Source organism: Colobus angolensis, unplaced genomic scaffold (genome assembly GCF_000951035.1).
Source record: "Colobus angolensis palliatus isolate OR3802 unplaced genomic scaffold, Cang.pa_1.0 Scaffold158, whole genome shotgun sequence".
NCBI lineage: Eukaryota > Metazoa > Chordata > Mammalia > Primates > Cercopithecidae > Colobus > Colobus angolensis.
In genome coordinates, this window is record NW_012114688.1 from 1,403,602 (window position 1) to 1,428,517 (window position 24,916).

The following is a 24,916-nucleotide window of genomic DNA, read 5'->3' on the forward strand; positions in this document are numbered from 1 at the left end:
AGAAAGAAAGAAAGAAAGAAAGAAAGAAAGAAAGAAAGAAAGAAAGAAAGAAAAGGAAAGGAAAGAAAAAGAGAAAGAAACAGAAAGAAAGAAAGAGAAAAATTGGGAGACTGGAGACAACTGATATCTAAGATACATATGTGCAATTTAAATGGAAAGGCAATATATATGATAGAAAAAAGGAACTATATAATAGCATACTCTACCTTGTAAACTGCCCTAACATACTAGGATTTATTGTATTCTGATAAAGGCTATGGGAAGATATAAATTCTGGTCCAAGTGATCCTTCTTGTGATGTCAAGAGTTTATTTGGCTTTGCTGTACCAGTAAGTGGATCTGGATGGTAAAGAGGTCGAGGAGTAACATCAGTTCCATTTATGTCAAACACCTGTTAAAAATGGTTATTTAAAATGAAGTAACTAAAAAAGACAGGGCTTCTAAACAACAACTGCTAGAAAATAGAAACAAATATGGTAGAAAAAAGATAAGCATAATGTTCCTACAATAGGATAAACATGAAAAATTGGATGCTTTAAAATGTCATGCTTAGAAAGTTTCTTAACTATGCAAAAACTTTCTTAAAATATTATTTTTTATCTATATATAATTAATATATATTAACTTTTGGAAAATCAGAAAGGTGGAAAGATAATTCATCCAGACTGTTAATATTTTGGTGCATGTAAATTGTATGTACACGTTTTAAAGAAAACTCACTATTTTTCACTTAACGTTTCATTAATAGGCATTTCCCTAGTTATTATATGCTTTTGGTTTATAGTTCTGCACCATAAAATGATTCAGTCAACAATGGACCACATATATGACAGTGGTACCATAACATTATCACAGAACTGAAAAGTTCCTATATCACCTAGTGACATCACAGTCATCATAATGTCATAGCACAACACATTACTCATGAATTTGTAGTGATGCTCATATAAACAAACCTACTGCACTGCCAGTCATATAAAAGTATAGCAATACAATTATGCACAGTAAATATTTGATAATAATACATTATGCTTCTGGTTTATGTGCTTACTAAACTAAACTTTTTATTATTTTAGAGTGTACTCCTTTTATTTCTTAAAAAAAATAGTTAACTGTAAAACAGCCTCGGTCAGGTCCTTCAGTGGGTACTCTAGAAGACGACATTGTTAAAAGAGATGACAGCTCCATGCATATTACTGCCCCAAAAAAACCTTCCAGTGGGACAAAATGTGGAGGCAGAAAACAGTGATATTGATACAGTCAAAATCCTTTTATATATTTATTCCCATTTTGATTTCCATTTGGAGGGGGAGAATTGGCTATTCAAGTCCTTTGCACATATTGTATTGAAACTTTTTTATTATTGGTAACGGATGAGTCCTTTCAGTTGTATGAGCTGCAAATGTCTTCTTTCACTCTGTGGCTTCATTTTCTTTATGGTATATTTGATGAATATGAGTTGTTTTTTTTTTTTTTTTTTTTTTGAGGCGGAGTCTCGCTCTGTCGCCCGGACTGGAGTGCAGTGGCTGGATCTCAGCTCACTGCAAGCTCCGTCTCCCGGGTTTACGCCATTCTCCTGCCTCAGCCTCCCGAGTAGCTGGGACTACAGGCGCCCGCCACCTCGCCCGGCTAGTTTTTGTATTTTTAGTAGAGACGGGGATTCACCGGGTTAGCCAGGATGGTCTCGATCTCCTGACCTCGTGATCCGCCCGTCTCGGCCTCCCAAAGTGCTGGGATTACAGGCTTGAGCCACCGCGCCCGGCCCGAGTTGTTTTTTAATGTAGTCAAATGTATCATGTTTTCCATTATGGGTTGTGCTTTAGATGTCTCCTTTAAAAAAACATATCCAGCCCTGAAGTCCTATATGTTGCTTTTCATATTTAAGTATATAATATACCCAGAATTAATTTTATATATAGGATAAGAAAGCCAATATATTTTTGTTTCATAAGAACACCCAATTGTCTCAACAAGAGTTTCTGAAAATCCTGTCATTTCCCCATTACTCGGCAGTTCACATTTATTATAAAATAAGTGTTTATATGTGCTCAGGTCATGTGAAGGCTCTCTAATTTGCTAATATTATGTGTTTTATTAAGCCTGGTATCTAGGAAAGCAAGTGCTTCCACTGAGTTTTTATGCAAGTATCTTGGCTATTTTTAGCCTTTAGCATTTCCATATAAATTTTAGAATTATCTTGAAAAGTTTCTGGAAAAAAAATAACTTTAAAACTTGAGATTTTGATTAAAATTGCAAAGAATCTATAAATCAAAATTTGGGATAATTGATCTTAAAATATTGTTTTCTATGTACACATGTCTATATCTCCTTTTGTTTTGGTCCTCTTTAATGTCTTCCAATAAACTTCTATAGTTTTAAAAATATTGGTATATGCATCTTTTGTTACATTTTTCCACAAGTGCTTGATAAATCTTAATGCTATTATAAATTGTATCATTTTAATATGTCTAATTTCTGGATGGGCACAATGGCTCAATGCCTGTAATCCCAGTGCTCTGGGAGGTCAAGGCAGAAGGACTGCTTGAGGCTAGGAGTTTGAGACCAGCCTGTACAACACAGCAGAATCTTGTCTTTACCAAAAATTTGAGAAAATTAGCTGGGAATGGTGGCACACACCCGTAGCCCATGCCACATGGGAGGTTAAGGCAAGACGATTGCTTAAGCCCAGGAATTTGAGGATATAGTGAGCTATGATTGTGCCACCGCACTTTCAGTCTGCACGATCACAGCAAGACTCATCTCTAAAAAATTTTTTTCAAATAAAAAAATCTAATTTTTGAACTATTTGTTGCTAGTAAATATTCAGTCCACAAATATTCAATGTTTTCTTTCTTCCTTTCCAACTTTATACATCCCATTTCATTTTCTCAGCAATTTGAATTGACTTTCAAGAATGTTGGATTAAAGGGGGCTCTTTTTTGAAATGCTTCACCATTTGATATGATCACTACTATAGGATTGTATAGATAGCCTAAATAAGATTTTTAAAGTTCCTTGTGATTCTCAGTTTCGTAAGAATTTTTAAAATCATGAATATTAAATGTTATCAGATACTTTGTCTAAATTGAAAGGATAATGTGCTTTTTTACCACATTAAGCTGTTAATGTGGTAAAGTACACTAAGGGTTTTTAAATGTTAAACCAATCTTGATTTCTTGGCACAGACCAAGCTTCCTTATGATGTATTAGGCATTTTTTTGTTGTTGTTGTTACTGAACTTTATTGGATAATATTTTATTGAGGATTTCTCTATGTTTGCAAGTGAAATTGGAATATAATATTTGTTTCTCATATTGTATTCAGGTTTTAATATCAAGGTAATGCTAGCCTCATAAAATGAGTTCTGGAATATACCCACTTTTAGTGTTCTGTTTTCATCTATGTGTATTTGACACATACCACAGTTGAAGTCATCTGAATCTGGAATTATCTTTTTTTGGGGGAGGGGGACGGAGTCTCGCTCTGTGGCCCAGGTTGCAGTGCAGTGGCACGATCTCAGCTCACTGCAATCTCCGCCTCCCGGGTTCACACCATTATTCTGCCTCCGCCTCCCAAGTAGCTTGGACTACAAGCGCCCGCCACCATGCCTGACTAATTTATTTATTTTTTTGTATTTTAGTAGAGACGGGGTTTCACCGTGTTAGCCAGGATGGTCTCGATCTCCTGACTTCGTGATCCGCCCGTCTCGGCCTCCCAAAGTGCTGGGATTACAGGCATGAGTCACCGCACCTGGCCTGGAATTATCTTTGAAGGAAGGTTTTTAAATCACTCACATAAATTTCTTTAATAGTTTCCAGTTTTCAATTTTTGTTTGTCTGCTTTGCTAAAGTGTAATTTTTTAAAAGTTTTTTTATATTTTACTTAAATTTTCAAAATTCAAAATTGGAATATGATAACATAATATGCATTAATTTGCTTTTTAAATTGCTTTTAACATGTACAATTCAATAGTTTTTAATATATTCACATATATGTGCACTAAAATTAATTTTGGAAACTTTTTACACTTCAAGAAAATACTCTGTATCCATTATGATCCCTGCTATGGTTTAAGTGTGTGCACCAAAAGTTCATGTGTTGGAAATGTGGTCCCAATGCAGCAGTGTTGAGAGCTTCGACTTTGGGAGGTGACTGTGTAATGAAAGGTTGTCCTCACAAATGGATTAATCCATTCATGGATTAATGGATAAATGGGTTATCAAGGGAGTGGTTTAGTTATCACAAGAGAAGTCTGTTATGAAGGCCAGTTTCTCTCTCTCATAAACTCCCCTCACCATGCGATACCCTGCACCACCTTAGCTCTCTGCAGAGTCCCCATTAGCAACAAGGCCCTAACCAGATGTGGTTCCTTGACCCTGGACATCCTAGCCTCCAGAACTATAAGAAACAATATTCTTTTGTTTATAAAGTACCCAGTATCAGGTATTCATTTACAGAAACAGAAAACAAACTAAAAAAATTAATACCAAGAAGTGGGGCTAATAACAAACACCTGAAAATGTAGAAGTGGATTTGGAACTGAGTAATGGATAGAGGCTAGAAGAACTTGGAGAAGCAGTCTAGAAAAAAGCTGCATTGCCATAAACAGCATTAAGGGTGATTCTGGTGAGGGCTCAGAAGAGCAGACTAAAGAAAGTCTGAATCTTTTTAATTGCTTAAGTGGTTGTGAACAGAATACTGGTAGAATTAGGAATAGTAAAGACTTCTGATGGGGTCTCAGACAGAAATGAGAAATTCTTATTAGAAACTGGAATAAAGGCTGTCTTTGTTATAAAGTAGTGAAGAATTTGGCAGAATTTATGGAAGGCAAAATTTAAGCATGACAAACTAGGATACCTGGCAAAAGAAATATTAATATCTAAGCAAAGTGTTCAAGATGCTGCATGGTTGCTTTTGCTTACTTACAAGTGAGATTTGAGAACAAAGGGATGAGATTAAAAAAAAACACAACAATTTATAATCAAAAGGGAAGCAAAGCACAAAGATTTGGAAAAGTCTCAGCCTGGCCATGTAAAGAATGAACCAAGGGTGTGGCCCAGAGACCATTTGCAAAGGAGTTTAGTACAGATGGAAGGGATCATTAAGACAGTGGAAGAAGACTCCAAAAGCGTTTCAGCGATTTTCTAGATGGCTCATCCAAACACAGGCCCAGAGATCTAGGAGGGCAGAATGGTTTCAGGGGACAGGCCCTGAGTGCCCTTCAAGAGCTCACTACCCAGAACTACCTTGGGTCCCCAAATTTTGGCAAGCAGTCAGCCACCCCAGTCGCGGCACAAGTGACCCCCATTGGGGCTATACCCACTACTCCAGAAGATGTGAATCATAAGCCTTGGCAGCATCCACATGGCATTAATTCTGCAGGCTTACAGAAAGCAAAAGCTGTGGAGGAATTAAGATCCATCTTAATTCCAATGGATGTATCAGATGGCCTGGAAGTCTATGCAGAGATCTATCACAGGGGCAAAACTACTGCAGAAGGCCCCTAAAGGGTAATGCCTAGTGGAGACATGGGAGCAGGATTGCCACAGGACCCCAGAACTGCAGAGCCATCAGCCTGCAAAGCCAGCCTGGGAAAGCTGTAGTGTAGACTGACTCCAGCGAAGTCATAGAGTCAGGGATGCCCAAGGCGTTGGGGGCCCAATCCCTGTACCAGTGTGTCCAGAAGGCAGTACATGGAGTCAAAAGATATTATTCTCCAGCTTTAAGGTTTAATGTTTGCTCTGCTGAGTTCAGACTTTTTTGGGACCTATGACTTCCGGCCTATTCTCCCTTTCAGAATGGGAATGTATACCCCATGTCTGTCCAACCATTATATATTGGAAGTAAATACCTTGTTTTGATTTCACAGGCTCACAAGTAAGACTCAGGGCTTTTGAGTTGATGTTGGAATGATTTAAGGCATTGGGGCTATTGGGATGGAATTAATGTGTTTTACATGTGAGAAGGATGTGAATTTGGGGGCCAAAGGCAGAAAGATATGGTTTAAATGTGTCTCTAAGTTATGTGGGAAACTTGGTCCCTAATGCAATAGTATTGAGAGGTGGGACTTTTGGGAGGTGAGGATCAAGAGGGCTCTGCCCTTATAAATGGATTAATCCATTCATGGATGAATGGGTCAGTAGGTTACCAAGGGAGTGGATTAGTTATCATGAGAGGAGTCTGTTATAAAAGCCAGTTTCTCCATCTCTTGTGAGCACTCCTCATCATATAATATCCTGCTCTACCCCAGGACCCTGCAGAGAGCCCCCCACTAGCAAGGAGATCCTCACCAGATGTGTCCACTTGACCCTGGACTTCTCAGCCTTGAGAAATGTCAGAAATACATTTCTTTGTTTTATAAATTACCCAGTATTGAGCATTCAGTTATATCATAACAACAGAAAACATATTAAGATAGTCCCCTAACATCTCTGCTCCCAGCCCCAGGCCACCACGAGTATCTTCATGTCTCTATAGACTTCCCTATTTGGGAGTTTGATAGTGAATGGAATCATATACTGTGCAGTATTTTGTGACTGGCTTGTCTCACTCAGCATATTTTCAAGATTCATGCATCAGTGCTTCATTCCTTTTTATGGTTGAATAATATTCTATTGTATGGCTATACAACATTTTCTTTTTTCTTTTTCTTTTTTTTTGAGACGGAGTCTTGCTGTGTTGCCAGGCTGGAGTGCTGTGGCTGGATCTCAGCTCACTGCAAGCTCTGCCTCCCGGGTTCACGCCATTCTCCTGCCTCAGCCTCCCGGGTAGCTGGGACTACAGGCGCCTGCCACCTCGCCCGGCTAGTTTTTTGTAGTTTTTAGTAGAGACAGGGTTTCACTGTGTTAGCCAGGATGGTCTCGATCTCCTGACCTCGTGATCCGCCCATCTCGGCCTCCCAAAGTCCTGGGATTACAGGCTTGGGCCACCGCGCCCGGCCTACAACATTTTCTTTAGCCACTTTTCCATTGACGGACATTGGAGTTGTTTCCACCTTTTATCTACTAAGAATAATGCTACTGGAAACATTTGTGTATACCTTTTTGTGTAGAAATATATTTTATTTCTCTTGGGTGTATATACCTAGGAGTAGGATTGCTGGTTCATATGTTAACACTGCTTAACCTCTTGAGGAACTTCCAAACTATTTTACAACATGGCCAATTTATATTCCCACAAGCAGTGTATGAGAGTTCTGCTTTCTTCACTTCTAACACTTGTTATGTTACTCTTTGATTCTAGCCATCTTAGTGGTTATAAAGTGAATATTTCATTGTGGGCTTGATTTCGATTTCTCTAACAATTTCCACCACATTTTCATATGCTTTTTGATCATTTGTATGTATTTTCTTAAGAAACGAACTTTCAGACTGTATGATCAATATTCAATTATGTCTTTATTAATGAATTATGAGTTCTTTATATATGATACAAGCTCTTATCAGATACATGTTTCACAAGTATTTTCTATTTCTGTGGGTTATCTTTTCACTCTGTATATGTTTTTGATACAAACATTTAAACATTTTCATAAGGTCAAATTTGTCTACTTTTTCTTTTGTTACGTATGCTTTGAGTGTCTCATATAAGAAGCCTATGCCAAATCCAAGGTCATAAAAATTTACCCCTATGTTTTCTTCTAAGAGTGTTACAATTTTAGCTCTTAAATCTGTCTTTAATAAATTTTGAATTAGTTTGAAAATATGAGGTAAGGGTCTCAGTTCATTCTTTTCCAGGTGGCAATCCAGTTATCTTGGCACAATTTGTTCAGCAGAATATCCTTTCCCCAGTTAATGATCTCGGCACTCATAAAAAATCAGTTGACTTTAGGTAAATGGGTTTATCTCTGAACTCTCAATTGTATCCCATTGATCTACGTATCTATCTTTGTGCCAACAACACATTATTTTGATTACTATTGCTTCGTAAATTTTGAAACAGCAAAGTGTGAATCATCCTACTTTGTTCTTTTTCAGGATGATTTTGGCTCTTCTGGGTCCCCTGTGATTCCATATGGATTTTATTTTATTTTATTTTTGAGACAGAGTTTTGCTCTTGTTGCCCAGGCTGGAGTGCAATGGTGCAATCTTGGCTCACTGTAACTTCTGCCTCCCAAGTTTAAGCGATTCTACCGTCTCTGCCTCCCAAGTTCAAGCAATTCTCCTGCCTCCGCCTCCCGAGTACCTGGGATTACAGGCATGCGCCACCACACCCGGCTAACTTGGTATTTTTAGTAGAGATGGGGTTTCACCATGTTGTTCAGGGTGGTCTCGAACTCCTGGTCTCAGGTGAGCCACCCACCTTGGCTTCCCAAAGTGCTGGGATTACAGGCATGAGCCACTGCTCCTGGCCCCATATGAATTTTAGAATCAGTTGTCAGTTTGTAGAAAGAAGTCAGTTGGAATTCTGATAATAATTAAGTTTACAGATCAGTTTGGGGAGTATAACAATCTTAACAATAGTAGGTCTTTTGATCATGACCATGGGATACTTTCCCATTTAATTAAATCTTATTTAATTTCTTTCAATAATGTTTTACAGTTTTCAGAGCATACATTTTGCACTTCTTCTATTACATTTATTCGTAAGTATTTTACTGTTTTTGATGCTATTGATAAATAAATCATTCTTAATTTTCAAATGGTTCTATGCACACATCTAGAAATACAATTTATTTGTATATTGATCATGTATCTGGCAACCTTACAAAACTCATTTGTAAGTCCTAATCGTTTTTTAGTGAATTCCTTAGGAGTCTGTATATATAACATCATGTAATCTGCAGGTGGATAATTTTCTGTTTTCTTTCTCATATGGATGCCTTTTATTTCTTTTTCTTGTCTAATTTCCATGCCTAGAACCTCCACGATAATGTTGAATAGCAATGCAAGGACTTGTCTTGCTCCTGATCATAAGGAGATTAAGTGTGATTAAGTATAATGTTAGCTGTGGGGTTTTTGCAAATCCTTTATCAGATTGAGGAAATTCCCTTGTATTCCTAGTTTGTTGCGTGTGTATGTCATGAAAAGATGCTGGATTTTTTAAAAATGTCTTTTCTGTCAATTTTGTTGATCTTTTTAAAGAACCAGCTTTCAGTTTCATTGATTTTCTCTATTGTTTTTCTATTCAAGATTTCATTAATTTCCACCCTAATATTTTTTATTTCCTTCCTTCTGCTTATTTCGTTATTTTGTGTTATTCACTTTTTTTTTTTTTCAGTTTCTTCAAGTTGGAAGGGTAAGTTATTTGAGATCTTTCTTCTTTCTAATACAAATGTTTATCTATAAATTTCCCTCTAAGCAGTGCTTTAGCTGTATCCCATAAGCTTTGATATGTTGTGTCTTGATTATCTATCATCTCGGAATATTTTCTGATTTTCCTTTTAATTTCTTCTTCTATTGATTATTTACATATCACTATCACAATAGTACATTATTTCTATTAGTGAATATTTTTCTAATGTAGATTGTAATTTCATTAATGATTTTTCATTATATTTTAAGGTTGAATATTTCATTGTGTGTATATACCATATTTTGTGTATCCAGTCATTTGTTGATGAGGACTTTAGTTGCTTTCACCTTTTAGCTATTGTGCATAATGCTGATATGAAGATGGTTGTACAATTATCTGTTTGAAACTCTGCTTTTAAGTCTTTTGATATATACTCCTTCCTGAATCATATAGTAATTCTACTTTTAAGGTTTGGAGGAACCACAATACTGTTTTTCTTTCCTTTCCTTTCTTCTTTTGAGACAGGATATAGCTCTGTCATTCAGGCTAGAGTGCAGTAGCACCATCATAGCTCACTGTAGTGTTGAAATTCTGGGTTCAAGTGATTCTCCTGAGCATCTAGGACTACAGGCTCTTGCCATCACACCTGGCTAATTTATTTTTTCATTTTCTTATAGAGATGGGGTCTTGCTGTGTTGTTCAGGCTGGTCTCAAACTCCTGACCTCAAGCAATCCTCCTGCCTCAGCCTCCCGAAGTGCTGAGCCTGGCATCAAGTAATCTTCCTGCCTCAGCTTCTCAAAGTGCTGAGATTACAGGTGTGAGCCACCATGCCTGGCCCTACAATACCATTTTTCACAGTGGCCACACCATTTCACAATCCACCAACAGTATGCAAGGGTTTCAATTTCTCCATGTCTTACCAACACTTACTTTTTTTTTAATAGTAGCCGTCATAATGGGTATAAAGTGGTATCTTACTGTGATTTTGATTTGCATTTCCCTAATGCTTAGTGATGTTGAATATCTTTTCCTGTGTTTGTTGGTTATTTGTGCATCTTCTTTGTAAAAATATCTAATCAAACTCTTTGCCCATTCTTTTACTTGGGCTGTTTCTTTGTTGTCAATTTGTAGTCATTTACATATTCTGGTTATTAGCACCTTATCAAATATATAACTTGCAAATTTTTCTACTATCCTGTGGGTTGTTTTTTCACTCTGTTAATGTCTTTTGATAGACAGAAGTTTCTAGTTTTAATGTAGCCCAATATATATATTTTTTCTTTAGCTGCATATGCTTTTGGTGTCATATGCAAGAAATTGTTGACAAATAATTTCTTTTCCCTGTTTTCCACTAGGAGTTTTATAGAGTTAGCTCTAATTTGGGGTCTTTGATCCATTCTGAGTTTATTTTTGTAGATGGTATAAGATAAGGATCCAACTTCATTCTTTTTCATGTGGATATCCAGTTGTCCCAACAAGATTTGTTGACAAACTGTCTTTTCTCCATTGTACAGTCTTGGCTTCTTTGTCAAAACCATTTGACCATATATGTGAAATTTTATTTCTGGGTCATTCCATTCCATTGGTCTGTACTGTATGTTTGTCTTTATTCTACTACCACCCTGTTTTGATTACTACAGATTTGTAATAAGTTGTAAAATCAGGAAGTATGAGACTTCCAACTTTGTTCTTCTTATTCAAGATTGTTTGGGCTATTTGCATCTCTTGATATTTCATATACATTTTAGGATAGGTTTTTCTGCTTCTGAAAAAATATCAATGGGATTTTGGTAGGGAATGTATTGAATTTGTAAGTCACTTAGGTAGTATTGACATCCTAACACTATTACGCCTTCCAATCTACAGACAAGAAATGTTTTTCCATTTACTGGTGTATTCTTTCCTTTCTTTTGTGTTTTGTAGTTTTCAGTATACAAATCTTTGGCCTCTTGGTTAAATTTATCCCTAAGTATTTTATTATTGTTGATGCTATTGTAAATGCAATCTTTTCCTTAATTTCCTTTTTGGAAATTCATTGTTAGGAATGCAACTAATTTGTGTTGTTGATTTTCTATCCTGCAACTTTGCAGAATTCATTTTTTAGTTGTGTGTGTGTATGTGTAATTTTTACAGTTTTTTACATGTAAGATCACATCAGAGAGAACTTTACTTCTTCCTTTCCGATTTGGGTGCCTTTTATTTATTTTAATTTGAGACAGAGTCTGGTGCTATCTCTGCTCACTGCAACCTCTGCCTGCCAGTTTCAAGTGATTCTCCTGCCTCAGCCTCCCAAGTAGCTGGGATTACAGGCACCTGCCATGATGGGTGGCTAGTTTTTTTGTATTTTTAGTAGAGACGGGGTTTCACCATGTTGGCCAGGAGGGTCTCAAACTCCTGACCTCAAGTGATCCACCCACCTTGGCCTCCCAAAGTGCTGGGATTAAAGGCGTGAGTCACCATGCCCACCTGGATGCCTTTTCTTTTTATTGCCCAATTGCCCTGGCTAGGACTGCCACTACTATGTTGAAGAGAAGTGGTAAAAGCAGGTATCCTTCTTTTGTTCTTGGACCTTAGGAGAGATGCTTTCAGTCTTTCACCATTGGAGAAAATATACATGTATAATAAATATTTTCACCATTGGAGAAAATAATTTTTTACATATATAAATAAATGAAATATACTTTATTTGTATATACACACATGCATATATATTTCTATGCGTGTATTCATATATATATGTATATGTATATATACACACATAAGTAAGTGAAATACATATGTGCAAATATATAGTATTTGTTTAATAAAATGAGGGTTTAGTTTTCCACCATTATATATAAAGGTGTTACAAACATTCATGTAGTAGTGTTTATACAAACATATACTTTCTTTTCTCTTGGTAAATACCTAGACATGGAATAGCTGGATGATATAGTAGGTATATGTTAACACTTAATAAGTTGACAAATAATTGTTTTCTATTTTCCATGTCTACCAGCCATGTGAGAGTTTTAGTTCCTCCACATACTTGTCAATACTTGATATGATCAGTCTTTTAATTTTAGCCATTCTAATAGGTATGTAGCAGTGTTGTATGGTTTTTAATTAATACTGATCATCTTTTCATGTGCTCCCATGCTATCTGTTTATCTATTCTGGTGAAGTGTTAGCTCAAACATTTTGCTAATTTTTAAAAATTGGGTTGTCTTAATATTGCTTTGAAGGTTGTTTATACGTTTTAGTTATAAGTACTTTATCAAAATATGCTTTGTAAATAATTTTCCCCAGTGTGTCACATTTCTTTGTATTCTGTTATCAATGTCTTTCATAGAGAAAAAGTTTTAATTTTGATGAAGTCCAACTTACAAATTTTATCTTTTATGGACTCTTCTTTTAATGTCCCATCTAAACAAATGCTGAACCCATTCAAAGTTATATATTATATGCTTTTCTGTATATATGTTATCATTTGATTAAAAGTTTAAAAGAGTCAATTCTTAATTATAAATCTTCTAATGAGGCAGAATAACTGACTTTATGACAAATAATTTTATTATATTTTCAAGCCTATATTGCTGACAATGAAAGATATTGTAACATATATAATTAATACCATAAGCAAATAGTTCTTAAGGTCATGAATAGACTTTTCTCATTCCACTCTAATATTCTTCTTATCCATAACTAGTTATAGAAGCCAAGTGTCAATATTATGTTGTATGGAATAATATGTGGTAAAAATTAACAAAATCTGTTTCAAAATTACAAGTGAGTGATTATCTGAAAGCAGTATATTTTCTGTCTTTAACATTTCAATTGAGTTTTTCATGGTGCCATTTTCAGATAAACTCAGCATTCTAAGAATATTACCTGCATTGTCTTTATACTGGGATTTGTTTTTTCTGCAGTTTTCAATTCAGGTGGAATAAGCACGGTTTTGGACACAGCCATTCTGCTTTGATTTGCACCAGTATATCCTTTCACTGAAGTTGCTTTCATTGTAGCAAAAAAGCTAATAGACTTCTTTGGTTGTGTGGCAATGTTCCTGTATAAGGAAATTAAAATACAATGCAAAGAATTCAAGATTGAAAAGAAAAATCAACCAACAATAAAAAGTAGACTTTCATTTAAAAACATGTGAACATCTAAACATATAACAAGAAATAATGATAGCTACTTGAAATCTTATTATGTATAAACATAGTTCTAAAGAGTTGGCATATATTACATCACTTTCTCCTCACAATTCCAAGAGGTTGCTATTAATGTTATTTTATATAAAGTCACAGAGGCTTTAAGGGGAAACATTCCTACGATGGTTGAGATTTGAACCCAGGTTGTCAGATCCTAAGTCCATGCTGACTTCTCTGGGTCTTAGTTTCTTTGTCTGCAAAATGAGGATAATAATAGTACTTAACTTATAGGTTATTATGAGGATTAAAAAAATTAATTTTTTTATTGTGGTTAGGAAGTTCCTGGCACATAATAAGCACACATGAGTGTGTAGTGCAGTTACATAGGCAGATTTAAACATGATTAATAAAGCCTGAGAAAGAATAGTGTGTTCCTTCCTGAATTATATACTACTTTTCTTTTTTTTTCTTTTTTTTTTTTTTTTTGAGACGGAGTCTCACTCTGTCACCCTGGCTGGAGTGCAGTGGCGTGATCTTGGCTCAATGCAACCTCCGCCTCCTGGGTTCAAGTGATTCTTCTGCCTCAGCCTCCCAAGTAGCTGGGACTACAGGCATGCACCACCATGCCTGGCTAATTTTTGTATTTTTAGTAGAGATGGGGTTTCACCATGTTGGCCAGGCTGGTCTCAAACTCCTGGTCTCGTGATCCGCCCGCCTCAGCCTCCCAAAGTGCTAGGATTATAGGCATGAGCCACCGTGCCCTTTTTAATAAGAAGAGAAGTTACAATCAAAGTATTTATATCCATGAAAAAATATTTTTTCACTTTTGGATTTACCCTGTAAATTCCTTAAGACAAGGACTTACCTTATCATTTTATTCCTTCTAGTACTCTGTAATATGGATTTCTATAAAATGGGGATGATCCTCCCTGACATTGTAAAAAAGAAATATGCTTCCAAAGCAAACATTTTAAATAATACATTTAATTTTTAAATCATAAAAAATCAGACAAGAATAAAATGTTTAAATAACAATCAATCCAGTTTTCATATTTTTTTTTTTCATAGCATTTATCGTTACTTGACATTTTGCTGTTCACCCCTCTACAGAACGTAAGCATGTTTACGGCAGAAACTTGGTCTTGTTCACTGCTATATCCCTAGCACCCAGCTCAGTGCCTAGTATACCATGGACACTTAATAAATATTTTAAAAATATATGAGTGAATGAATTCCATTTGTGCACTATTTCAAATTTACATTTAAGTATCCTACCCTATTCTCCTTCTATCTATAAGGACTTAACCCCCAACATCTCTAAAAAAAATGAAGTAACAATCATGTAAAAACTCCTTCAAATTATTTCGCCACCTCCTTTAAATTCTTCTCCCATCTCCCACAAACTCACTTATCTCTTTTTTCCCTTTCTCAGTAAAAGAGTTGCCATTCTTATCTAAGACTAACCTTTTATATGAACTCTGAAACCTGTCACTGGTGTCTCAGGGACTCTTCTCCATCCATAATTCCAGGTCTCCTATCTTATTTTTTTCTGTCTTTTCCCTGTGAGCACAAAATTATGCCCCAATCATCTCCTCAACTTAAAAATCCTTCCTTTAACTATGTCTTCCTCTGCCAATTACTATATCTCTCCTTTCTTTCACAGTCCAACTTCTTAAAATGTTAGTCAGTAATACTGCCTACTTCATGACTCCTCTTTTTGCTCCGTAACTACAATCTAGCTTCACTGTTTCTTCTTCAGCTGACCATTCCTTCTTAAAATTGACTTCTCAGATTCGTTTCTCTCATACCATAGCCTATTCTTCAACCTCCTTGAGACCTTTAATCACCTGACCTTTCCATTTCTACCAAATAATCAGAACATTTTAGATTTCTCTTTTCTCTATTGATCTTGAATCCACAATTTATCAATTGAATCACTCTTTCACCATTACTTTCAACTCTCTCATTCTCTTCCTCCTTAACATTTTGCCCTACTATCCTTACAAAATCTGCTCCTCCCATTCCCTTTTCCTTTGAGCTCCCCTTTTACAGATTACGTTTAGGCTCAAATCTTAGTTATGTGATTTCTCACTATATACACTATCCGTGAGTAAATTCCATGGTTTCAATGACCACATGTACTCTACTTTCTTATGGCATTTACCTTTCTCTTCTACCATCCTCTGAAGACTTCATATCCTAAGTCACTGGCTCTATCTCTAATAGCTACTTCTGGCATAATTCTTGGGCATTTCAATGTCCATGAAGGTAATCCTTCAAATACCCTGGCCTCTTAGCTCCTTGAAATCTTCTCACATAAATGATTTTACCTGCCTTGCTACTTCAGACACTTACTCCCATAGTCATACATGTAGCTTTTCTCTTTAGCAAGGTCAATCAGCACTTCCTATTTTTCCAGCATACCCTCTCAAACTCCAATCCTTCAACAATCCTTTGACCCTATTATGACCTTCAGGCCCTTGATTCTACCATGCTTTATTCCTGTACCATCTTTCTCATGCCATCTCTTCCCTCTTGAGGTTACGGTTAGTTACTTTGATAGTTAATTATTATAATCATTCTTTACTTACATTCTCACCATACCTTTCCCTTCATTTCAGCATACTTGCTGGCAAAACCAAAATCATGGTTATTTCCAATTATCCTCTTACTTTGAGCCTATACCTGTATATTAACTATGTTTATAGTGTATGTAAATTTGATGCTGTAACATCTGACCTATATGCATGGGTCAAACACATGCCCTATTCTGGACAATCTGATGCTATGCCTAAGTTACCTTGTCTTGGCCTCCAGCCTCTGTTCTTGCCTTCCATCCTCTTTCCTAAGAGAAGTCCTCCTCCCAGGAATGCACTTGTCAAATGCAAACCAAACAATCAAGAATCCACACCATTATGGGGCTTTCACCCTCTGTGCCACTATACCTGTCCTAATCACCCCATGGCCAAATGTCATACCAAGAGGGGCAGCTCCTGTGCTCCAGAACCCATTGAAATTATTCAAAGTAGCTAATCCTAAAGTTGTCTACACTGCCTCATTCATTACTTCTGGGTAGTCCCCTGTGGTGTGGTGGGCCCCCTCTTCCTTGGAACTGTGAATAACAAACTATTTTTTCAATGGCAATGACCTATTAGACTAACTGGCAATGATCTAAATGGCAATGATCTATTAGACTAACTATACCCTAAATTTTATAATAATATACTGTATTTTAACTCAACCTGTGCAGCTAAATGAAACTGAAAGAAAAATACCCAACTGTGATGACAGGACTCACTTTAAATTATGGGTCATTATTTAAATCAGGGTCCTTAATGTGCCAGCAATCTGTATTTTCTCGGTCCATGTTTTACTACACTCTTTAAGGCTATCTTATACCTTCTCTTTCTTCAAATATGAAAACCTCCTCTCACATTTTCACTCTCAGCCATCTGAATGAGAACACTGAAGCAATCTGGTAACTTCTACATGCTCCCACTGTCACATCTATGCACTTACTTATATCTGTGCCTATATTCTCTGTTTCTTTCTTGTTACTCTGAATGAATTCTCTATTATTACAGTTTAGGTCACTCCCTCTACATGCATACTAGATTCCATTTCTTTTCTGCCTATTCAAGGACAGTGCTCTAGCAGTTCTCTCTCTGCATCATAAGTTTCTCTCTCTCTATTGGATTTTTACCTTCAGCATGTAAACAAGCTGCTATTTCTCCCATCTTAAACAAACAAACAAAAAAACTTCTCTTTACTTCATCTGTCTCTCCAGCTATCAATCATTCATGTTTCCTTTAATTATAGCAACCCCTTGGGAAAAATGTCCTATTTATTGTTTCCTCTTCTCTCTCTACACACACACACACACACTCACACACACACAGTCTCTCTTGAAAAGTCTGATGAGGCTTTTGCCCTTATCATTACATCAAAAGGATTATTACCAAGGTCCAATCACCTCCACAATACTAACTCTAATAATGGTCATTTCAAGTGTTTTCATCTTTCTTACCTGCAGCATTTGACCCAGCTGTTCATTCTTTTCTTTTTTTTTTCTTCTTTTTTTAACTTGGATCATAGGACATTCTCTTTGTTTGGTTTTCCTCCTCCCTTTTCTGTGGCAATCATCCTTGCACTTCTCTTTTCTATTTACATTCATAGTCTGGGGAACTCATTTAATGCCATGATTTAAACGTAATCTATGCAAAAATTATTCCCAAATATATGTATATCTCTAACTAGACCTCTCCTCTATACATCTGCTTGCCTACTAGACACCACTAACTGAAACTTAGCATGTCCAAAACTAAGTTCCTGACATTAACCTCCACCACCACCACCACGTCACCCTCACCCCATCCAGCAAATCCACTCCTCTAAAAGTCTTCCTTATTTTTGTTAAAGGCAACTTTACTCTTCCAGTTGCTTGGGTGAAAAAAAATTTCTTTTTTTTTTTTTTTTTTTTGAGACAGAGTCTCGCTCTGTCGCCCAGGCTGGAGTGCAGTGGCCGGATCTCAGCTCACTGCAAGCTCTGCCTCCCGGGTTTACGCCATTCTCCTGCCTCAGCCTCCCAAGTAGCTGGGACTACAGGCGCCCGCCACCTCGCCTGGCTAGTTTTTTGTATTTTTTAGTAGAGACAGGGTTTCACCATGTTAGCCAGGATGGTCTCGATCTCCTGACCTCGTGATCCGCCCATCTCGACCTCCCAAAGTGCTGGGCTTGAGCCACCGCGCCCGGCCTTGAAAAAAAATTTCAAAATACATCTGGAATCCATTCATTTGTCACCACTCTTGTTGCTACCATCCTAGTCCAAACACTATCCTATCTCTCTTGGATTACTGCAGTAGCCTTTCGCTTCATCTTCCTACTTAACCTGGATCCCCTGAAGTTTATCCTCTACATAACAACCACAATGACCTTTTAAAAACACATATAAGGGTTGGGCACAGTGACTCATGCCTGTAATCCCAGTACCTTGGAAGACTGAGGCAGGAGGATTGCTTGAGGTCTGGAGTTCAGGGTTATAATGAGCTATGATTATGCCACTGTACTCCAGCCTGGGCAACAGGGTGAGACCCTGTCTCTAACAAATATAGAAGAATAAGATAAAATAAAATAAAATAAAATAAATAAAATAAAATAAAAATAAAATACAACTACTCGAAATCCTTCATTTACCATCCCATTCAGAATAAAAGCCTAAGTCCTTACTATGACTTAAAAAGCCTTACATGCATACAGCTAGGCCTCTGATTTCATCTTTAGTGATCTCTTCCTTGTTTACCCTGCTTCAGCCATAGTGGCATCTTTTATATTCATGCTGGGCACATTTTCCTACCAAAGACTTGAATTTATGTTTCCTTTGCCTGAAATGCTCTTTCTCATACAGGTACATGCTTGGCATCCTCATTTTCTTTAGGTCTTTAATGAAAAACTACCCTCTCCTCACCTGCCCTAATCACCCCATGGCCAAATGCCAGAACAACAGGGGCAGCCCCTGTGCCTCAGGCCTTCCCTGGCTTCCCTTTCTAAAGTGTCAAAGTTCTCTCTCAAGTACTTCATTATCTTCTTGCCATATTTTTCTCCTTAGAACTTTTTACTATCTAACATAGTGTATCTTTAACTTATTTATCTTGTGAATCAGTTATTGCTTCCCCTTGGAATCTAAGTTCCATGAGGGTAGGAACTTTAGGCTCTTTTATTCCCTGTTGTATCCCTAATGCTTACAACAGTACCTGAGTGTGGAAAAAACATAAACTGTTTTTGCTCTGCTCTCATACCACAACAATCAATAGATTTCTGTGGCCAAATGTGTAGGGTTTCTCCCCACACACCATCTGGGTGTCCTCCAATTCAATTCCAGCACTATCTACCTGAAGATAGTCTCAGATCCTACAGGCAGAGAGCTCAGTCCCATAAGACTACCTCTGACTTTGAATGGCAGTTGAAAAAATAGGTTGTGGCCTGTTTCTGAATGACCTGCTATAAAATGAGGGTTCTGTCCAAACAACTTGACCTTACTGTTTTAGCCTAGCCCTCATGTCTGTGTGCAGCAGCTGCCACTGCTTTAATACTGTTAGAGGCCCTAAAAATCACAAACTATGCTCAACTCTCTACAGTTCTCATAACTTCCAAAATCTATTTTATTCCCCCAACCATCGCTCAGGACAATGCTTATGCTGACAAGTTAGCTAAAAAAGCAGTTAGCGTTCCAACTTTTATCCCTCACGGCAGTTTTCCTCCTTCACATCGGCCACTCCCACCTACTCCCCCGCTGAAAGTTCCACCTATCAATCTCTTCCCACACAAGGCAAATGGTTCTTAGACCAAGGAAAATACCTCCTTCCAGCCTCACAGGCCCATTCTATTCTGTCATTTCATAACCTCTTCCATGTAAGTTACAAGCCGCTAGCCCGTCTCTTAGAGCCTCTCATTTCCTTTCCATCATGGAAATCTATCCTAAAGGAGATCACTTCTCAGAGTTCCATCTGCTGCTATTCTACTGCCCCTCAGGGATTGTTCAGGCCCCCTCCCTTTCCTACACATCAAGCTCGAGGATTTGCCCCTGCCCAGGACTGGCAAATTGACTTTACTCACATGCCCCAAGTCAGAAAACTGAAATATCTCTTAGTCTGGGTAGACACTTTCACGGGATGGGTAGTGGCCTTTCACACAGGGTCTGAGAAGGCCACCGTTGTCATTTCAGACATAATTCCTTGGTTTGGCCTTCCTACCTCTATACAGTCTGATAACAGACCAGCCTTTAATAGTCAAATCACCCAAGCAGTTTCTCAGGCTCTTAGTATTCAGTGAAACCTTTATATCCTTTACTGTCCTCAATCTTCAGGAAAGATAGAACAGACTAATAGTCTTTTAAAAACACACCTCACCAAGCTCAGTCACCAACTTAAAAAGGACTAGACAATACTTTTACCACTTTCCTTTCTCAGAATTCAGGCCTGTCCTCGGAATGCTACAGGTTACAGTCCATTTGAGCTCCTGTGTGGACACCCCTTTTTATTAGGTCCCAGTCTCCTTCCAGACACCAGACCAATTTAGACTGCATCCCAAAAAACTTTCATCCCTACTGCCTTCTATCTAGGCATACTCCTATTCACCTTTCTCAACTACTCATAAATGCCCTGCTCCTGTTTACACTGCCGGTTTACACTGTTTCTCCAAGCCATCACAGCTGATATCTCCTAGTGCTATCCCAAACCACCACTCTAAATTCCCTCTTACAGTAAATAAATAATCTTTGCTGGCAAGGCTATGCTGAACCTCCTTGGGCACTCTCTAATTAGATGTCCTAGGTCCTCCCAATTCTTAGTCCTTCAATACCTGTTTTTTCTCCTTCTCTTACCTTGTGTCTTCCGTTTAGTTTTTCAATTCATACAAAACCGCATCCAGGCCATCACCAGTCATTCAAAACAACAAATGTTTCTTCTAACAACCCCACAATATCACCCCTTACCACAAAATCTTCCTTCAGCTCAATCTCTCCCACTCTAGGTTCCCACACTGCCCCAAATCCCGCTTCAAGTAGCCCTGAGAAACATCGCCCATCCTCTCTCCATACCACCCCCCAGAAAATTTTTTCACTGCCCCAACACTTCAACACTGTTTTGTTTTATTTTTCTTATTAATATAAGAAGGCAGGAATGTCAGGCCTCTGAGCCCAAGCCAAGCCATCGCATCCCCTGTGACTTGCACGTATATGCCCAGACGGCCTGAAGTACCTGAAGAATCACAAAAGAAGTGCAAATGCCCTGCCCCACCTTAACTGATGACATTCCTCCACAAAAGAAGTGAAAATGGCCCGTCCTTGCCTTAAGTGATGACATTATCTTGTGAACTTCCTTTTCCTGTCTCATCCTGGCTCAAAAAGCTCCCCCACTGAGCACCTTGTGACCCCCCCCCACTTCTGCCCGCCACAGAACAACCCCCCTTTGTAATTTTCCTTTATGTACCCAAATGCCATAAAACGGCCCCACCCTTATCTCCCTTCGCTGACTCTCTTTTCGGACTCAGCCTGCCTGCACCCAGGTGATTAAAAAACTTTATTGCTCACACAAAGCCTGTTTGGTGGTCTCTTCGCACAGATGCACATGATAACCTCTACTTGCCAAAGTTTATGTAAAATGGAAATAATATGGTCTTTGTGCATGTTTACAAGGTCAACCTGCAAACTATAGAGTTCCTAAGTCCTCTTTTTCTCTATTTTTTTTTTTCCTTTTCTGCCTGCTCTAAATCTGCTGTTACTTTTCTATTAAGATAAAAACAAGTTCTTTTAGCAAGTCAGTGAATTTGTATTTACCTCGTGGCTAAAAGCTCTGAAGTGAAAGCTATGGAATCTCTCTGTGTGTATGTGTGCATGTATTTAAAAGACCTTTATAATTTCTATAATTTTATGTTTAATTGGCAATTAAATGTTTTCATTTCCTTCTAGCACATCAAACTTTTTCTCTCTGCATCTTATAATGTAAATTTTGCCATTTGACTTTCACCTGAGTTGTTTCCTTTAACCTGCAAATTTAAGGCTATTTAGCTGACAACTGCCCAGGGTTGAAACAGGTTATCAAGAATCAGAAAATCTGAGATAGGAAAAAACAAAAAAAAGGTTTTTATGAATCTATAAAATGTACTTCCATCTGCATGCCTAATACGTCTATGTATTTACGTGTTGTGTACACAATGTTTCACTACTAAAAATATATAAAAGAGCTCTAATTAATTGGCTTTAAAAATAAAAGCGCTTAAATCAGGTATTAAAAAGGAAAAGACTAGTCAAATGCTTTTTCGAGTTTATGTAACTTAACCAAAATCTTTAATAAATAAACTAGCTTTAAAATTAGTGGCAAAGTAACATTAGAAATGTCCTAAGAATTGCCAGCATACATTTTGTTTGCATTTATTAATCAAGTAATTTCATACTTATCCCTGACAAATACTATAAGGTGTCAAAATTTGGCAAAGGGTTTATAAAACCATAAACCCAGCCCAAGATAGAATGACCTTTGCTCTGTAATCTTTAACAAATAAGACATTAATATTGGTTTAATGAAAATACCTACATCTTGAATTATTTAGAAAGATTACCATAACTTCTAATCCTGTGGCTTTAAGCAGTCTAGTCCACAGGCAGTAAGGAGATTTGTTTTGGGAAAGAACTGTTATCGTCTTTGTTTCAAAGCTGAACTATTAACTAAGTACCTCCCAAAGTTACTTTTGCCTATGCCCAGGAATGAACAAGGAGGACAGCTTGGAGGTTAGAAGCAAGGTGGAGTCAGTTAGGTTATATCTTTTTCACTGTCTCAGTTATAATTTTGCTATGGCAGTTTCATAACTTTAAATCATGACTATCGCAGTTTTCATATGTCACATAGATTAAAAAATAATTAATTAAATGTAATGGGATAAATACTTGTAGACAAGCTTGTCATAATTTAGACTCCAAGGTTATATTAAATTCAATAATTGATATTTCATTATTTGAGTATTTTCCAATAAGTTTATATTGTAGAAAAACATTCTTGGTAAAAATATAAAAGAGTGTGTCCTTTGAAAAAAACTGAACAAGTTTTGTCTAATTCAGTTTAAAGGTTATACATAAAACAAGGTAAAACGAACCAGGAAATAACAGAAATGTAAAGAAAGTTATAAAAATAAAGAGGTTTTTGTGTGGTAAGAAAGCTTAAAGAGAATAATTTTATAAGAGAAAAAAATCTTTGGTCAGGCACAGCGGCTCATGTCTGTAATCCAACACTTTGGGAGGCTGAGGTGGGCGGATCCCAGGATATTAGGTCCCAGGAATTTGAGACCAGCCTGGCCAACATGGCAAAACCCATCTCTACTAAAAATACAAAAATTAGCCAGGCGTGGTGGTGTGCACCTGTAATCCAGCTACTCAGGAGACTGAGGCAGGAGAATCGCTTGAACCCAGGAGGTGGAGCCTGGGCAACAGAGCAAGACTCTGAAAAAAAAAAAAAGAATTTCATATGATAAATTTAGTCCTAAAACAAAATGACTGGTTGTTTAAGAAGGAGGGATTTTCAGGACAAACCAGAAAGTCCAAGCACATCAAGAACAATTGGTGTAAATCACGATAAGAGATTTAAAAACAAAAACAAAAAAAAACTTGTATATGATCAAGTTCTCATATTGTTTTGGTTTGCATACGAATAAAAAACTGAGATTAAGTTTTTTTTTAAATTAACGTTATTACATCCATGTATCTTTCTGTATATGCTCCTAAAGTACTTGTGACATTAAGTTACAGGGTTTTGATTCTTGGGTCTAAAAGGACAAGTCCTGCTAAATCTTAACACTGACAGCAATTAAAGCCTTATCTCCAGGCCCCATAGAAGATGCTAATCAAAATAAACTGCATCCCTGAGACACAGGGCCAGAAATTAAAGCCATTCAACTCTTTAAGGCCCAGGGACTATTGTGAAAGAGGTTGGTGTGTGGGATTTTAAGGGAGAAAATAAGTTCAGTTTCTCTATAAATTAATCAATGTCAAAGGCACACTGATGTAAGACCAGTATATGGGCCCCTGTGTCAGATTAACAAGGTTTTCTTGAAGCATTAACCAACTCCTTAATAAAGGTTATAAAAGACATTTGGAAGCTGTATCGCTATATCTTACAGTCAAAATTAAAATTTCATAGTTTATAAAATTTTGAAAAATAAATATAATTGACATCAGGCTGTTTTAGTTAGGGCTTGTTTGGAAAATTATGTCTCCTTTCTCAAAGAATGAAGATTTTTACCTTTTTTTTTTTGAAATCCTTGAGTGATCACTTTGGTTAAATGAATGACTTATTTTACAATGACCTATGTTCCTATTTCATATCAAGTCTTTTAAACCTTTGATATTCTATAAGCTTTCCAAAATCAATTTATAAATTGTCTTTTCCTAATTAATCCTTTAAGATATTAGCTCCCCTAAAGTCCAAAAATGACATAATTTGGCTTATTTGGTATAAAAATTAGACAGGAAGCATTGCCAAATATGAAATGATGTTTGGTTTTCTTTGGGCTATATTTGTATAAATGTTATTGGTATGTGTTCCAAAATGATGGGAAACTCCTATAATTCTGATATAACTTATGTACATTATCAGTAGTTATAATTGTTGTTAAATTATTGTGTGCCACAGAGGTAACACATTTCTTTGTCAATTGTGTCTCTGATTATGGTTGTGGTTGCCGTAAAATGTTTGTCATCCATGGACAATTGTTGTCTTGTTTTGGTCCTTTTTAGGTGGTTCTATAATCAACTCTGGAACTGTAACAGGTGTTCTTAAATGCAGGTTTCTGATAACTTTGCAGATTGTGACATTACAATGGAGGGGAAAAAAAAATTTCAGGATTCTCATGGAGAGCTGAAATGTTCATGACTATTAAGCAGAACAGGAATTAACTCCATAAACTGAACTGACAGGAGACTAAAGCAATCATTTTAACTCTTGCTTTAAATGTTGCTTATCCTTTGTTTTCTAGAGTCTTGAAACTTTTCTTTTGAGCTACT

General features: G+C 37.0%; 1 protein-coding gene across 1 annotated transcript in view; it reads right to left on the reverse strand.

Annotated features, from left to right (window-relative positions):
- Window positions 1-24,916, reverse strand: part of WDR78 (WD repeat domain 78) — a 106,838-nt gene that overhangs the window by 74,479 nt on the left and 7,443 nt on the right. The window contains 2 exon segments of the mRNA XM_011936870.1: window positions 207-391; window positions 13,106-13,280. Of these exon segments, the coding sequence (XP_011792260.1) occupies window positions 207-391; window positions 13,106-13,280 (360 nt within the window).